At 39.7% G+C, this 18,791-nt stretch overlaps 2 protein-coding genes and 1 pseudogene across 2 annotated transcripts in view; all 3 read right to left on the bottom strand.

Annotated features, from left to right (window-relative positions):
* LOC107589781 (intron-binding protein aquarius-like) overlaps positions 1 to 7,258 on the bottom strand; it is a 30,224-nt pseudogene extending 22,966 nt beyond the window's left edge.
* A 2,200-nt stretch (positions 7,259 to 9,458) lies between these two features.
* Positions 9,459 to 18,791, bottom strand: part of LOC107589780 (intron-binding protein aquarius-like) — a 13,220-nt gene continuing 3,887 nt past the window's right edge. Inside the window, exons 4-6 of the mRNA XM_016278310.1 lie at positions 15,379 to 15,468; positions 9,536 to 9,656; positions 9,459 to 9,466 (exon numbers count right to left, since the gene is read on the bottom strand). Coding sequence (XP_016133796.1) covers positions 9,459 to 9,466; positions 9,536 to 9,656; positions 15,379 to 15,468 — 219 coding nt within the window. The remainder of the gene's footprint in view (positions 9,467 to 9,535; positions 9,657 to 15,378; positions 15,469 to 18,791) is intronic.
* LOC107589761 (golgin subfamily A member 3-like) overlaps positions 10,643 to 18,791 on the bottom strand; it is an 18,219-nt gene continuing 10,070 nt past the window's right edge. Inside the window, exon 2 of the mRNA XM_016278283.1 lies at positions 10,643 to 10,653. The gene's annotated coding sequence lies outside the window, so the exon portion shown is untranslated. The remainder of the gene's footprint in view (positions 10,654 to 18,791) is intronic.

Genomic DNA, 18,791 nt, shown 5'->3' with positions numbered 1-18,791 from the left:
TCCACTGCATCTTCAGATGTTGGGAGTAAATGACGACTGCTATGTACATCCAACAACAGAACACCTCAATCGCTATGGAGTTATTTGACGGCTCACTCAGGGCGGAGCTCATGTAAGACCCAATACGGTAAGTCCAGTCTGTGCTGAAACGCTACTGTCAATCAAACTATCGGGGGAGGGGCCTGTTTTTGTGATGTCACACAGACAGGCATCTGAGATATTTGAGAAAGGGGAAAACATTTAACCAGATTTTTAAAAAAAACACTGGGTGGATTTTTATCATTATCGGGTGGTTGTGTACACACACTGCCAACACACATTTCAGTTACAAACAACTTGTAAAAGTGCATGTAGAATCCTATGACCCCTTTTAATTAAGACTTTTCCCTCAATAAACTCCTAATTTGCTGCTTATTAATAGTTAGTAAGGCAGTTGTTACATTTAGGTATGGGGTATAGGGTTAAGGGATCTAAAATATGGTCATGCAGAATAAGACATTAATATGTGCTTTATAAGTAATAATAAACAGCCAATATGCTAGTAATATAATTGTCACAAATCCTGTCCATGGACTTCTATTCAATCACCACCAGAGGTCACTCTTCCATTACATTGACTCTCGCACTACACAAACTGTTGCATACCATCCCGGACTACATATCCCATCATCCATTGCACTGATTGCACACAGCTGTAACCAATCACACATTCACTATATAACACTCACTCAGATCCCTTTCACACTGCCGAATATTGTTTAGGGTTTATCGCTCATCGTGTGATAGCTACTTTACGGAGCCTTTTCCCCTGTGTTAGTTTCAAGTTCCTAGTTCTAGTCTTAGTCTAGTCTCGCCGTGTTTTCTGATTTCCTGGTACCTGATTTTTGCCTGTTTATCTTAAGTTAACCCTTTGCCTGCCGTTTTGGACTGTGTTTGCACCTCGCCTGGACTCTAGCTCGTGTTATTGGATTACCCCTCATGTCAAGCCCTCTGGATATTGTTAGCCGCTTATCGACCACGCCCGTTTTGGATTACTCTTCTGTCTTGCCCTCAATATACCTGTTTGACATTGTCTGACCCATGCCTGTTTTATGACCACGTCTCTGTCTCCTATTAAAGCTTTGCAAATGGATCCGCAAGTCTCATGTCTCGTTCGCCCCGTAACAATAATATTACTATCATTACTAATATTACATGATAATAAGCAACTAGTTAATAGTGACAATTGGTCCTTAAAATGAACTGTTACCATAATCGTTTAATTAATCAAAATTATTTAATCAAATTGACAGAGAGAGAGAGACAGAGACAGACAGAAAGACAGACAAAGAGACAGACCGAGAGAGAGAGACAGACAGACAAACAGACAGACAGAAAGACAGACAAACAGACAGAGAGGATCAGCGGCTGGGGATTTAATGGCCAGAACTCATTAAGAGCGCTTTACTGGACAAACAGCCTAGTCACAATCCACACTTAATGTTTGACTAATCTGTGATCTGAGCTAATGGTCCGTACGGATCCCCCGAGGTGCTGATATAAATCTACAGCAGAGATAAGAGCAAAACAAATGAAAGCAGACTTGTGAACCTCAGCTCAGATTCACAGACAGCCGAAATGACCAAAACACTGCTATTGAAATTCAAGTTTTCATTTAGCCGGAAACTGAAACCGAAAATAAAGTTTAATAATCGTGGTTACACTTTAGAATAGGAATAACACATTCACTATTAAAGGGGTCATCAGATGCCCATTTTCCACAAGTTGATATGATTATTTAATTACTTACCCCCATGTCGTTCCAAACCTCTAAAAGCTTAGTTCGTCTTCGGAAACACAATTTAAGATATTTTGTATGAAAACCAGGAGGCTTGTGACTGTCCCCCATTGACTGCCAAGTAAATTACACTGTCAAGGTCCAGAAAAGTATGAAAGACATCATCAGAAAAGTCCATCTGCCATCAGTGGTTCAACCGTAACGTCATGGAGCGACAAGAATACTTTGTACGTGAAGAAAACAAAAATGACAACTTTATTCAACAATTCTTCTCCTCTCCGCATCACCGTAGCGCCATTTTGGAGAATATCCACTGAATGCAAGCAGCGTACGCTATTCTGTGTCAGCCGCCCTGCACGGATGCGCCGTTTTCTTTCAAATCGAAGCGTAAATACATGTAGAAAACGTATCCTTGTGTCGCGGCTGACACAGAAGAGCGTACGCTGCTTGCGTAGATGAACGAAGCTTTTACGGCTTTGGAACGACATGGGGGTAAGTGATTAATGACAACATTTTTATTTTGGGGTGGAGTATCCCTTTAATGAAAAGTCTGTAACATAGTTTGGCTAATATTTCTCAATGGTAGTGTAAAAAACACCTTTTTTTACCCTGTCAAAAACAGCTCTTTTCAGAGCAAGCCGTTTTGTAGCACTTTCCTTTAAATGTTAATGAGCTCTGCTGACCCCGCCCCTCTCTTCCGAGCTGCTCTCAGAGAGACTGTTTACTTTAGCTACATTCATCATGAAACTTGCTAATTAGCACATTATTAGGAAAGGCGATTTGCAAAAATTCATTAAAAAAAACTTATACTCACTTCTTCTGTAGGTGAAGCTGGATCACGAATGATTAGCGCGAACAGACACATTTAGGTAGATAGGGGGAGAATTCCCTTCACAAACAAAACTAATCCACTGCATCTTCAGATGTTGGGAGTAAATGACGACTGCTATGTTCATTATTACATCCAACAACAGAACACCTCAATCGCTATGGAGTTATTTGACGGCTCACTCAGGGCGGAGCTCATGTAAGACCCAATACGGTAAGTCCAGTCTGTGCTGAAACGCTACTGTCAATCAAACTATCGTGGGAGGGGCCTGTTTTTGTGATGTCACACAGACAGGCATCTGAGATCGGCTCGATTTGAGAAAGGGGTAAAGATTTTAGTAGATTAAAAAAAACACTGGGTGGATTTTTATCATTATAGGGTGGTTGTGTACACACACTGCCAACACACATTTCAGTTACAAACAACTTGTAAAAGTGCATGTAGAATCCTATGACCCCTTTTAATTAAGACTTTTCCCTCAATAAACTCCTAATTTGCTGCTTATTAATAGTTAGTAAGGCAGTTGTTACATTTAGGTATGGGGTATAGGGTTAAGGGATCTAAAATATGGTCATGCAGAATAAGACATTCTTTATAAGTATATAAGTAATAATAAACAGCCAATATGCTAGTAATATAATTGTCACAAATCCTGTCCATGGACTTCTATTACCAGAGGTCCAGAGGTCACTCTTCCATTACATTGACTCTCGCACTACACAAACTGTTGCATACCATCCCGGACTACATATCCCATCATCCATTGCACTGATTGCACACAGCTGTAACCAATCACACATTCACTATATAACACTCACTCAGATCCCTTTCACACTGCCGAATATTGTTTAGCGTTTATCGCTCATCGTGTGATAGCTACTTTACGGAGCCTTTTCCCCTGTGTTAGTTTCAAGTTCCTAGTTCTAGTCTTAGTCTAGTCTCGCCGTGTTTTCTGATTTCCTGGTACCTGATTTTTGCCTGTTTATCTTAAGTTAACCCTTTGCCTGCCGTTTTGGACTGTGTTTGCACCTCGCCTGGACTCTAGCTCGTGTTATTGGATTACCCCTCATGTCAAGCCCTCTGGATATTGTTAGCCGCTTATCGACCACGCCCGTTTTGGATTACTCTTCTGTCTTGCCCTCAATATACCTGTTTGACATTGTCTGACCCATGCCTGTTTTATGACCACGTCTCTGTCTCCTATTAAAGCTTTGCAAATGGATCCGCAAGTCTCATGTCTCGTTCGCCCCGTAACAATAATATTACTATCATTACTAATATTACATGATAATAAGCAACTAGTTAATAGTGACAATTGGTCCTTAAAATGAACTGTTACCATAATCGTTTAATTAATCAAAATTTATGCTTATGACTTGTGCTTAGAAAGCACTGAGAGTCTAGTCTGTATGCTATCTGTTCATCATACGGTTCAGTGAACTCGGTAAACCGTCTTAGCTTCCTCTATGATGCAGCCCTTATCATCCAGCATGCCCTGCACCTCACAGCCTCTCACGTACACCAGCCTGGCCTGATCCACAAATGGCTGCTGGCAGTCAAAGCGCGTGCCGTAGAGCAGGTTGGGCCGCACCGTGATCAGAAAGCAAACGTCGTGCTTGCGCAGCGCTGTAAGAACAATGACGATCTGAGCTGTTGTCGTATTTCTATTTACTGCCATATCGGCTTCACTGGCTATTACATGGCAGATACAGACTAGACATTCAACAATATTAACAAATACAATACAATAAAAAAACATTTTATAATATTTTTGTACATATTCCACAAAAGATTCTTTAAAATGTACTGATAAAAAAAAAAGTTCAGGTTTTTCAAGGTCAATCTTACCAAATGTGACCCTGGACCACAAAACCAGTCTTAAGTGTAAATTTTTTTTGAATTTGAAACCATCTGAAAGCAATGAATAAATAAGCTTTCCATTGATGTGTGGTTTGTTAGGATAGGACAATATTTGGTCGAGATACAACTATTTGAAAATCTGGAATCTGAGTGAATATTGAGAATATCGCCTTTAAAGTTGACCAAATGAAGTTCTTAGCAATGCATATTACTAATCAAAAATCAAGTTTTAATTTATTTATGGTAGGAAATTTGATTGATCCAAAAATGATTTTTGTCATAAAAGAGAAATGTATAATTGTGACCCATACAATGTATTGTTGGCTATTGCTACAAATATACCCCAGTGACTCAACACTGCTTTTGTGCTCCAGGGTCACAAATAAGCCCTTAAAAGTTTGTTCTGATAAAAAATAATTTTGTCATAATAAAAATCAGGCAGAAGTTGGTGCTACAACATTGACATTTTGCAGCTTCTTCAACCTTCAATAAAAGCAACAGGATTTATTTCAAATCGTTTGTTATTTTGACATTCTAGCCATTCTGCGTGCCATTTCTCTAATATGTATTGGCTGTTTAAGGGCTTTATGTCTGAGGGTGGGATTTAGTAGAACAGAATTAATTTATCATGCTGATATTTGATCATTTAAAACTCACCGTCAAAAGGCTTGAGCAAGTGTTATTTTAGTGTCACTAATAAACTATTATAGATTTTGTTAATATTTTGAATTAAGTTTGATATTTTCTCTTTTCATTTTAATTATAGTAAAATTTTTAGCAATTTTGTTGTGTATTTTTGTCATTTTTAATAGATTTCTTACATTGTTTTTAGTTTTAGTTATTTTAGCACTTTAAATGAAAATGAGAAATGTTGCCTTGGCAACCAGATTAATTTTTTTAATATTTTATTTTAACAATCTTTTCGTTGTTGATAACTCTGGGATTGCTTGATGTTTTCATGTGTAGTGAGTAGTTTTTAGATGTGTTGCTAGTGCTTGCGGAGTCATCTTTACCCTCCCACTCGGTTTTGATGTTATCCCGGATGTTGAGGTTATGGTGACGCAGGCCAGTTCTCTCCGATGTTTGGCTTGGCCACCTCCACAATAGAAAACGACACTATGGTCTGGGCCATTCTAGCACATCCTCCAAACACCACTCCTCCGTACTCCGACTGCCTGCGGGACACAAGCACACAAACACAGCAGATCATAAACCAGGACGCTCACGCTCTTCTTTGCCAATGAAGTCCAGGGGTTATCAAGCTCCAAAATGACAACAAATTGAGTTCTATCTCAACTATCACGACAGGGGCATTTTTCTTTTTGTGATGGCAATGATTATCAAAGTAACTGCGATGACTTTTTATTTGATCTGCTTTCACTATTTTGGCCACATTTTCTACATTCTTGCTACCAAAACACCTCCTAAAAGTCCTGATGCAAGTCATGGGAAATGGCCTTTAGAGGAAAATCAATATGAAAACCAAAATCTTTTGTTAAGATGCTGAAAATGTTTTAGAATGAGAGCAAACCATGGCTTCATCCTAACACGACGTCCTCGATATCCTGCTGGATTTCATAGGTGGACTCCAGGCGGAAGAGGTTGAAGTTTCTCAAAAGATAGTCATGCAGGGTCAGAAACTGCAGGTTCAGCTTGGGGAGAGCTAAACAACCTGCAGATTCACAAACAACAACAACAACAAAAAGAGTTTTAGACTGTTTTACTGAATTTTAGGTTACGTTTTTTACACTCGCACTGCTTAAAACTTAAAATGTAGTGATGCACTGAAATGAATTTAGTGGTCAGTGGTTTGGTAAGAAATTCAAGTTTCATTTAGCCAAAAACTAAAATTTATTTAATATTATCTATATTAATATTAGATATTATTAAATCAAATTGATTTCATAATCAACACTAAAACACAAATCTTTGTATATATATATAAAAGTTGTACATATTTAAAAATAATTAAGTTAAACCTTTTAATTATGCTTCTACTCAAATTCGATGTTGAATATAATTTCAGCCATCCAAAACGGTTTCAAACTATTTCCTGTTGTTGGCATTTTGGTGCATCACCATTAAAATTGTATTACCTACAGGAAAATTCGGTCTTTATTTACTCATCATTTACTCAACCATTTTTTTCCTTCTGTAGAACAGAGAAGAATTTTTGAAGAATCTTCACGCAGCTTTTTACAATTTTGCATAAACAGACACAATCAAGGCACCACGTGGCGTTTTGCATTAATGACATTCACCAGATTTTTTTTTTATTATTTTTTGGCATTTTTCAAAGCTTCTTTGGAAGGGAAGATTATCAGTAAATAATGACAGAAATATGTGCATGTTCCTCACATACATACACACACACACACACAAAATCCTCATAAATAATACATGAGTCATGTGGGCCAAGTTATGACATTTTTATACATAATTTGTGCTTTATGGAACTTGAAATACTTGGTCACTATGAACTGTTGTTGTACGGAAAAGAGCTGATCATTCTTCAAAATGAAGAAATACAGTAATACAGGTTAGGAAAGAGTAAAAGAGTACATCTATTTTTTGTTGAACTATTCCTCTAATTTCATTAATGCATAGGTATGAGACACAATAGTATGATGATTATATGATGAACTCGTATGCGCTGATGCCCACCTTCTCCAGAGTAGTACTCAGTGGGAACGATGTTCTGGTCCCAGATGATCTTCTCAGTGGGGTACAGAGGCATCTGGTTGAGCTGTTCTATCTGGGAGATTTGTCTCTCATGGCGGGACACCTGAACAGAAGTGAGAAATGTTTCATGGGGTTTGTTTCCTCTTGGCCAGCTCCTCCATTAACCACCGAATCTGTGCTATTATGGTTTACCCTTCAAACACAGCAGATGGCCAAATGTAGGCTACATACATCACAGTGCAAGAGGGCCAATCACATCCCACAAGCATTTTAAAGGGACATCCAGTACCATCAAACCAAGATGCACAGTGTAATTTTTTTCCAGCACATCTTGGTCCTTGATTAAAAATTTGCCTGTAAATCTAAATATTGTGTTTGAGTCATTTATTGTAAATTGTGCAGTGGAAATCCCACAGTCTCCGAACTTTCTCAAAATAAATAGTTATACACAGTGCATGCATAATAAAGATGCATAATTAAGTTTTCCTCTAAAAATGTTCCTGTACTTCCTGATGACTATAAACCCTGTCTATTATGTTTCCATTCAAAATTCAAATGAGCTAAAACTGAGACAACCCATCTGAGAAAACATTTCAATGAGAAAGCGAGTCAGGCGGCTCACGTGGGACGCAGCTTTGAGAAAATCAAATGAATGAATCAGGAGTGTTTGGGCAGCTTATCCTGTTAAAGCTTAATTAAGTGTTTTATCTGGTTTGTGACCTGCTCTGACTCCATTGTGGGCCGCAGCACATGCACAGAACCAGATTTCAGCTGCTCAACGCTCAAATGACCGCCTGACTCCATCAACACAGCGACAGCATTAAAGAGGAAGTTCTTGATGAGATTTGGAGCGGGTAATTAAAACACTGAAGCAGGACCCCCGATGGGCCTGGAACATCTTAAACGTCTGCAACAGGTTAAAAATACACTCTAAGTGAGTGAGAATCGAAGCCATTCACAGCCCCCAGCCTCAAACGCTTACAAATTGAGCATGTAGCAAGCGGAACTCAATCCGCAATCAGAAACAAAATCAACAGCTCTGGTCATTTCATGCAAAACCTTCTGAACATATCTGTCCCCCGACACTACATCTCTGTGAGCTGAGCCGAAACAAACTACATGGGCAGCACGGTCCTTCAAACCTAATGAACAAATAATGCTGCTCACGTTAACCTCAGGGCTCGACTATAAGGACTGGCCGATGACCTGGAGCCAGCGTGAAAGACACTCGGAACAGCTGACTGAACCATTGTCATGAAAGTTTATCATAGGCACAAGTCTTGCCAATTTAAACATTCAAGCGATTTAAACCAATCAAGCGCAAGACGACGAGAAAAAGAACACCATTCGATAATTCTAACATTGAGTTGAGTTCTCTTTCACGTGTTTTTGCGCTTGAACGGACAAATGCAAACAAATTATGTGAAAATACACTCGGTTATGTCTAAATGTAAATAGTCAAGAAAGAAATCAGAAGTGCATTAGTATATTAGATCTGTGCATTAGGTCTTAAAGTGACAGCAGCCTAATTTACCAGCTGTCATTAATACTAATCAAACAACACAAGACAAAAAGAAAATCTCTCCCTGCACTTGACAATAGGGCTGGGAAAATAAATCGATGCATCGCAAATCGAGAAATGATTCTGCATCGATTCTTAGATTTTCCAAAGGCATCACGATTCTCTCTTGAATCGATTCTGAGCTTAGTTTTTAGCAGCAGATGGCGCTGCCTGCTTTAGAAATAGCCGTATTCTGCTTGCTTCCAGTTCCTTACACACGCACCACTTGAACCTAAAATAATCATTCATAAAGTTTGGTTGAAGCGAATTACAAGGATGTTCACAGTGGGCTGTGTTTACGTTAATCTCACATCAAAGCATAAAAGCCGAAGTGCAAGTACATTTAACCACTTACATTCTTTGGCCGAACGCGCAAGTGCTCTTCTTCGTGAGCATTTGAGTGTGCGGTTAAAAACTAGCCATTTTTAACACAAATGATTATTTTTTGGCATTTTTCAAAGCTTCTTTGGAAGGGAAGATTATCAGTAAATAATGACAGAAATATGTGCATGTTCCTCACATACATACACACACACACACACAAAATCCTCATAAATAATACATGAGTCATGTGGGCCAAGTTATGACATTTTTATACATAATTTGTGCTTTATGGAACTTGAAATACTTGGTCACTATGAACTGTTGTTGTACGGAAAAGAGCTGATCATTCTTCAAAATGAAGAAATACAGTAATACAGGTTAGGAAAGAGTAAAAGAGTACATCTATTTTTTGTTGAACTATTCCTCTAATTTCCTTAATGCATAGGTATGAGACACAATAGTATGATGATTATATGGTGAACTCGTATGCGCTGATGCCCACCTTCTCCAGAGTAGTACTCAGTGGGAACGATGTTCTGGTCCCAGATGATCTTCTCAGTGGGGTACAGAGGCATCTGGTTGAGCTGTTCTATCTGGGAGATTTGTCTCTCATGGCGGGACACCTGAACAGAAGTGAGAAATGTTTCATGGGGTTTGTTTCCTCTTGGCCAGCTCCTCCATTAACCACCAAATCTGTGCTATTATGGTTTACCCTTCAAACACAGCAGATGGCCAAATGTAGGCTACATACATCACAGTGCAAGAGGGCCAATCACATCCCACAAGCATTTTAAAGGGACATCCAATACCATCAAACCAAGATGCACAGTGTAATTTTTTTCCAGCACATCTTGGTCCTTGATTAAAAATTTGCCTGTAAATCTAAATATTGTGTTTGAGTCATTTATTGTAAATTGTGCAGTGGAAATCCCACAGTCTCCGAACTTTCTCAAAATAAATAGTTATACACAGTGCATGCATAATAAAGATGCATAATTAAGTTTTCCTCTAAAAATGTTCCTGTACTTCCTGATGACTATAAACCCTGTCTATTATGTTTCCATTCAAAATTCAAATGAGCTAAAACTGAGACAACCCATCTGAGAAAACATTTCAATGAGAAAGCGAGTCAGGCGGCTCACGTGGGATGCAGCTTTGAGAAAATCAAATGAATGAATCAGGAGTGTTTGGGCAGCTTATCCTGTTAAAGCTTAATTAAGTGTTTTATCTGGTTTGTGACCTGCTCTGACTCCATTGTGGGCCGCAGCACATGCACAGAACCAGATTTCAGCTGCTCAACGCTCAAATGACCGCCTGACTCCATCAACACAGCGACAGCATTAAAGAGGAAGTTCTTGATGAGATTTGGAGCGGGTAATTAAAACACTGAAGCAGGACCCCCGATGGGCCTGGAACATCTTAAACGTCTGCAACAGGTTAAAAATACACTCTAAGTGAGTGAGAATCGAAGCCATTCACAGCCCCCAGCCTCAAACGCTTACAAATTGAGCATGTAGCAAGCGGAACTCAATCCGCAATCAGAAACAAAATCAACAGCTCTGGTCATTTCATGCAAAACCTTCTGAACATATCTGTCCCCCGACACTACATCTCTGTGAGCTGAGCCGAAACAAACTACATGGGCAGCACGGTCCTTCAAACCTAATGAACAAATAATGCTGCTCACGTTAACCTCAGGGCTCGACTATAAGGACTGGCCGATGACCTGGAGCCAGCGTGAAAGACACTCGGAACAGCTGACTGAACCATTGTCATGAAAGTTTATCATAGGCACAAGTCTTGCCAATTTAAACATTCAAGCGATTTAAACCAATCAAGCGCAAGACGACGAGAAAAAGAACACCATTCGATAATTCTAACATTGAGTTGAGTTCTCTTTCACGTGTTTTTGCGCTTGAACGGACAAATGCAAACAAATTATGTGAAAATACACTCGGTTATGTCTAAATGTAAATAGTCAAGAAAGAAATCAGAAGTGCATTAGTATATTAGATCTGTGCATTAGGTCTTAAAGTGACAGCAGCCTAATTTACCAGCTGTCATTAATACTAATCAAACAACACAAGACAAAAAGAAAATCTCTCCCTGCACTTGACAATAGGGCTGGGAAAATAAATCGATGCATCGCAAATCGAGAAATGATTCTGCATCGATTCTTAGATTTTCCAAAGGCATCACGATTCTCTCTTGAATCGATTCTGAGCTTAGTTTTTAGCAGCAGATGGCGCTGCCTGCTTTAGAAATAGCCGTATTCTGCTTGCTTCCAGTTCCTTACACACGCACCACTTGAACCTAAAATAATCATTCATAAAGTTTGGTTGAAGCGAATTACAAGGATGTTCACAGTGGGCTGTGTTTACGTTAATCTCACATCAAAGCATAAAAGCCGAAGTGCAAGTACATTTAACCACTTACATTCTTTGGCCGAACGCGCAAGTGCTCTTCTTCGTGAGCATTTGAGTGTGCGGTTCAAAACTAGCCATTTTTAACACAAATGACGATAAAGAGTCGAGGCTGAAAGTTTTGGTCCTCTGTGTGCAACGCCGTACTACACAGGCATTAGTAATCAAACACAGAGCATCGTAACAGACCAAATTAACAGAGCACAAACCGCCTACTCCAGTGGTTCCCAAACTGAGGGGTGCGGCAAGGCTGAGGGATCGTGTACAGTCAGCAGATTATTTTGCAAAAGAAACCTCTGCAGGGTGATAAAGACTACACTACATAATTGTCCTGCTTATCATGCGGCCACTTGCCTGATAAGTAAATAGTTGAACAACGCCGTACTACACAGGCATTAGTAATCAAACACAGAGCATCGTAACAGACCAAATTAACAGAGCACAAACCGCCTACTCCAGTGGTTCCCAAACTGAGGGGTGTGGCAAGGCTGAGGGATCGTGTACAGTCAGCAGATTATTTTGCAAAAGAAACCTCTGCAGGGCGATAAAGACTACACTACATAATTGTCCTGCTTATCATGCGGCCACTTGCCTGATAAGTAAATAGTTGAATGCAAAATATTAATTTGACAGATTTTAATTACCTCAACATGACTCGCAGTACCCGCTTGAGTGCTCCGTTATCAGTTGTAGCAGTCGTGGTTGCACCAATAACAGACCACTAGATGGCGCGATTGAAGAATCAGAGTTGTATTGCAGGCAGCCATGTAGAAATATAAATGAACGATGTGTGGTTCTGCTCTAAGCATAAAAGTTACAAGTTTGTGAAAGGACTTCCAGTGCCAGGTAAACTTAAAGCAGACTATGAATATACTTAAGATTCACAAATACCAAAATAACGTGTCCACACTATACACGAGTGGCGCGATGTGTCAAAAGCAAATAGAACCCAGTGATGTTTTCTGCTGTGGATGCGACGCGACAAATCCATTCTATTTCTGACAAACTTCAGCGCTCTGACACAAAGAACAATTTCAAATATTCATAAGAGAATCGTGTAAAAATAGGTTCCTCAAAAATATTAGGCAGCACAAATGTTTGCAACATTGATAATAATCAGAAATGGTGACTGAGCAGCAAAGCATATTAGAATGATTTCTGAAGGATGATGTGACACTGAAGACTGGAGTTATGATGCTGAAAATTCAGCTTTGCATCACAGGAATACAATAGCCTATGTTAAAACATTCAAATTGATCATTTAAATTGACCATATTTCACAATATTACAGTGTTTACTGTATTTTTAATAAATAAATGTACCCTTAGTGAGCATAAGAGACTTTCCAAAAAAAAAAAAAATTGAAAATATTTTTCTCTACAAAAGGGGGGCCCGGCAGAAAAAGTTTGGGAACCACTGGCCTACTCAAACACACAATATTTAATTTAATTCATACAGGCCTACCTCATGTTGCAAGTTTGCACTTTTTGCAATGGCACAATAAAAAAAAAAGACTTTTCAGGTCTATGTTCAATCCCTCACTTTTTTCTAGTTATATAAGGTAAAATATATAAATATAAAATATTTTGCCTGTAATTTTTTTCTTTCTCACATTGCAATATAATGTAGATATCGCCTGAACAGTGTAAAATATCGTGATATAAATTTGAGCTCATATCGCCCACCCCTAACTGTTAGACCCACCTGAAAAACCTGAAAGCATTGTTTACTTTGCTCTATTGCTTGTAATGTGTTTATTTTTTCTTGTTTTATTACTGATTGTTCATTTTCCTTTAAATGGACAGTTCAATGGGGCTTCAGGGTTAAGCAATGACCACATCTGGGCCAGTCAGACCACATGTCCCTGCTTTTAATTCCAGCTTACACCCCCCTAAGAAAGTGTTTCTACCACATTCAGAACTGTCAGAACTTGGCCTGAAGGTGCCTCTCTTGAGCTGCAGGACTGTTTCGAGTTAACAAACTGGGATGTTTTCAAACATCAGGATTTGGAGCAGTATACAACAGCTTTCCTCGCCTACATTAGGTACTGCATGGACTCTGCTACAGTGGAAAAACGCATCCGGGTTTATCCTAACAAGAAGCCTTGGATGACCAAAGAAGTGCAGTGCCTGCTCATGGAGAGGAACGCTGTGTTCAGGGCTGGTGATGAAGAGCTGTATAGTGCGGCCAGAGCCAAACTGAAGAGAGGAATCAGAGTAGCTAAGGCTGAACACAGGAGGAAGATCGATGATTGCTTCCAGAACAACAACTATAGGGAGGTGTGGAAAGGGGTACAGTATATTACCAACTACAAACCCAGCAACCTCTTGGCTGATGGTGGTGATGCGTCGCTGGCAGAGAAGCTGAACCACTTCTTCGCCCGCTTTGAGGTGGTGTCACCGGAGGAAACCACACTACATCCATTAACACACAGCAGCCATATCCTCACAGTGCAGGAGCACGAGATGAGACGCACATTGAGGGAAGTGAACCTGAGAAAAGCTACGGGACCCGATGGCATCCCTGGATGGCTGCTGAGGGAATGCGCAGATCAGCTGGCTGGGGTCTTTACTATGATCCTTAACCAATCCCTGTCCCAGGCCGCTGTACCACTCTGCCTGAAGTCTGCTCCAATAGTCCCACTTCAAAAAAAGACTGTCATCAGTAGCCTGAACGATTATCACCCAATAGCACTGACACCTCTTATTATGAAGTGCTTCGAAAAACTGGTTCAAACTCGCATCATCTTACATCTCCCACCCGGGTTTGACCCATACCAGTTTGCCTATAGAGTCAATAGGTCCACAGAGGACGCCATAGCAACAGCCCTCCACACTGCTCTGTCCCATCTGGAGCTGCAGGTTAACTATGCTTGGCTGTTATTTGTAGAATTTAGCTCAGCGTTTAACACCATCCTCCCCAACATGCTAGTGTCTAAACTGTCAGATCTGGGAATATCTCACTCCGTTTGTCTTTGGATCATGGTCTTCCTTACTGATCGCTCACAGAGGGTAAGCTTAGCCTCTCGCACTTCCTCAGCTCTCAGCCTCAGCACCGGCTCTCCTCAGGGCTGTGTGCTGAGCCCCCTACTGTACACCCTCTACACACATGATTGCACCCCTGTCCATGCCAGTAACACTATAATTAAGTTTGCTGATGATACCACCGTGGTGGGGCTCATCTCTGGGGGGGACGCGTCCACCTACCGGGATGAGGTGGAGCAGTTGTCTGTGTGGTGTACAAAAAACAAATTGATCTTGAACACCACCAAGACCAAGGAGCTAATAATAGACTTCAAAAGGAAGAAAACAGACATTCAGCCTCTTTTCATCAGCGGTGACTGTGAAACATCATGTGTGTTGTAGACATGAAGTATTCATCTCTGTTGAATGTAAGATTAATAGTTTACATGCCAAGCCATATCTGTTTTATATAATGCAATAACTTAACTGATCATTATGTGCAATATTGAATGAGTCATGCAACTCTGTTGAATGTGAGAATCTGGTTTTGAATACTGCAATAATTTAACTGAACATTTTGTGTACTGTTGAACATGAGTCGTGTAACCGACTTGAATGTGAGACGTCTTCTGTGTGTCTATTTATTAGATTATTGATTTATTTATTTTTTCTTTACACTAAATATATTTGCTAGAAAATAAGGGTTTGAATAGCTGTTTGTGTGAATTGTGTGAATGTGAAAAATGTTCTCAATCACAAATGTGTGAAAGTAATGTACCATATGTTACTGTTAAATTAGATGGGCCTGTTTTTATTATTATTACTTGTCAGTACTAAACAAAACATATTTACGATCTACATTTTTTTTGGCAAGCTTGTTTTAGTGCATTCTGGTGCTGCTGCCTTAGAAACTGGCCAATACAAAGTACAGCAGAAAAAAAGGAAACACTCTTATATACTTGTGATATTTGAACCAGCAGTTCCAGAAGGAATTTGTTATGGTAGGGCGTGTCTTCTCCACCAGGAAGCTCAGGCAGGAGGCATTGGGACTACGGGCAGAAAGATGAACAAGCACGATTGAGGCACAAATGAACAGAAGCGCACAGAGCCCACTCCACCTCTGAGCAAGCTAAAACATTTTTCAGAAATATCATAACCTGAAAAAAGTCCAAAGCATTTGAGTCGGCAGGATTCTTAAATCTACAAAAGCAAATGGTTACACTCCATTTGCCAAGATATCATGACATCATCAATTAACCACTAATCTCAATATTTGTAATGTTCTCAGTAGACAGTTTTATGAAATAAGTGGATAGATGCAAATCAGAAAAGCATGACATAAGAGTATTCGGAGAAGATGCAATAGGTATTATAAAATGGCAGGCATCAAAGAGCAAAGGCTGGTCAACTCTAGCTGAAAACGCAGAGTAACAAGTGATCCACACATTTAAAGCTACTAGAATGAATGACATCTTTTTGCGTTTGAAAGACTAATTGATGATTATTGTTTAATGCACTGGGTGATGGCAATAGACTGTTTTTAAAACTGAAAAAATATATATATAAATAAATAAATAAATAAACAAACAATAATAATAATTTTAAATATAACTCATAGTTGTTTTTTTTATTTGCCAGATTAATATTATATAAAGCATTGTGTTATAGATAGAGCCAACCGATATGGGTTTTTTGGGGGCCTATACCGATATTAGGGAGTAAAAAATGTCTGATATCGATATATCGACCGATATTCTTTGTGTATATTATAGTACAGTACCAGTCAAAATTGTGACTGGTACTGTACTATAAACACACACTTTCCCATTTGTGTGTGCAAACTTTTGACTGGTACTATATATAGAATACAGTATATACATAAACGGAATATATAAACAAACACATTTTTTGCATTGATCAATTTTTTGCATTGATCATTGCAATTTTGCATTGCGGCGGATTCTCCACCAAATTCGGGGGATCCCTTCACACCACCCTCCGTGCTTTGGTAGCCCCCCGGGATCGCCAGATCGGTCAGCGCCGGACAGCGGATTTAACCGCCCGCAACTCCCGGACCCTGGGGGCTATTGACGCGAGGGTGGTATCATTCGAAAGGAGGCCTCGAGACGTACAATCGATTCGGCATTCGAGAGGGTTCCTCGAGCTGAAGGGATCCCGCGAATTTGGTGCGAATCCGCAGCGCCTTTACGGAGATATGGCCAATCAAATTTTCAATGGTATTCTATACACTTTAGCTATAAAGCGTTTCATCCAAGTCGCCAGAAGCAAACAATGGAGCGTGCTATGCTGGACAAACTATGTAATTACACCATTTACAAGCATTTTGTTTGCGCTTTATGTTCTGTAAAAAAAATTTCATATCGGTGGCATATTTGCCGATACTGCTATATCTGCGACAGGTTCATATCGGCCGATAAAAACGGCAAAACAATATATCGGTCGGGCTTAGGGATGTTCATTTCGGTTATTTTTCCTGACCGACAACCGACGCTCGTTAACCAATTATTAACTGTTAACAAGATTATTTTAAATTAGAATTGAATTAAATTAGAAAGTATAAGTGTCTGTGAACCGTTAAAAATACTAACATTTGTTTCCCCGGGATTAGTTTTACATGCGCAAAAAGCAGCAAACAACAGAACATGAGGATTCACATGGTCTTCACATCACGCACCTGCAGCGCTTCTGCGAGCGGAGAAAAACATAAAAAAGCTAGGCTATATATATATATATATATATATATAAATAATAATATATTAATATAATAATAAAATAATAATAATAATAAATAGGCCTATACAAGAAATATATTTTTGCTTAAATAATAAATTAAGAAAACGAAAGAAAAACTGCAACAAGTAGCCTAGTATGCAGAATTTCGGTTAATTTTTGGGCTGCGCGAAAGGAAACAGATGGCAGAAAGCGGCATCCTATTTTTCTTTAGGCTTAATTTACAAAAGCACAAAGATTTGTTAATGTATTTGTGAATGTACACAAATAAAAGCAAACCTTTTACAATTCCGATTATCTTTATGACTAAAAGGAGTAGTTCCTTCCACTGTTAGAAGGAAAAAAACTCAAGTGATTGCGCCGGCGCTACATGCGCACACACAGTTAAGTTTTGCTACCTTGACAATGCAGCCTGTTCATTATCATAATAAAATACAGTCAGTCAAACATATGGAAAAAAACACAATGCTGTTTAAATATGTAGTAAAGTCTGTGCCGTTAAGCGTTATCGCCGTACCACCGTGATATTATGCAAAACATTTTGTTTTACGTGGATATTGGAACGCCAGTGAAGTAGGCTACATAATAAATAATATTTTGGCATTCAAATACATCACGAATACGGAAACATTTGATTTTGTGTGGAATGAGAGACCCAACATTGGTTTCAGTTTCGTTTTAGCCTACATTAATTCGTTTAGGCTTGTCAATTATATAGCTATAGCTTCTTATATTTTTAATTCTTGTTCTTTTCTAAATACTGTTAATTGAAAGGCTTTGTTTTGGAGTGAGGGGAACTAATATAGCCTAGCTATGTTTACAGTGTTTATTATAATGTCTGTAAACATTTTGCGTCAGCATTAGGACTATTTCTGAATGAAATAATAAAATGCGACTCATAATCTACTTTTTTTCTTCTAAAAACGTCTCAGGTTACGTGTGTAACCCTAGTTCCTCGAGGGAACGAGACGCTACGTCGGAAACGCTAGGGGAACGCCCTTCAGTGTGACGGCTCTGAACCTCGTGTGTAATCAGACCAATAGATGGGCGAGACGTCACGGCAGGTGACGTAATGACCAGGAAGCTATAAAAGCACATGCGGTGAGACCAGCGTCAGCTTCTAGGAATGAAGCAAGCACTGGCAGGGACGCCGGAAGTATGGCACCGAGACGCAGCGTCACATTCCCTCGAGGAACTAGGGTTACATACGTAACCTGAGACTTTCCTCTTCAGGAACTTGAGCTGCGTCGGAAACGCTAGGGGAACGCGACTGCCAACGCTGCCAGACTTCTAAGTCTCTGCCTAGTGTGGAAGACTGCACAGCTAGGGCGAGAGAACAGAAGAGCCAGGAGTGGCTCGCATGTCTAGGTCATAGAACCTGACGAAGGTCAGGGGCATGGACCATCCCGCGGTGTCGCAGATGTCCTGCATGGAGACACCTGCCAGGAAGGCCTAGGAGGCTGCCACACTTCTAGTGGAGTGAGCCCTGACCCCAAGAGGCGAAGGGAGATCAGAGGACTCATAGGAAATAGAAATGGCATCCATTATCCACCGCAGCTCTGTGGACGTATGCGTCCAGTGCTCGCACTGGACACATACAGTTAAGCTTCTGCTGGTCTGG

This window comes from Sinocyclocheilus grahami, unplaced genomic scaffold (genome assembly GCF_001515645.1).
Source record: "Sinocyclocheilus grahami isolate Dianchi unplaced genomic scaffold, SAMN03320097.WGS_v1.1 scaffold120.1, whole genome shotgun sequence".
NCBI classification, from domain to species: Eukaryota; Metazoa; Chordata; class Actinopteri; order Cypriniformes; family Cyprinidae; genus Sinocyclocheilus; species Sinocyclocheilus grahami.
The sequence above is the reverse complement of the archived record's forward strand: the minus strand, read 5'-3'. Positions and strand labels throughout refer to the sequence as shown.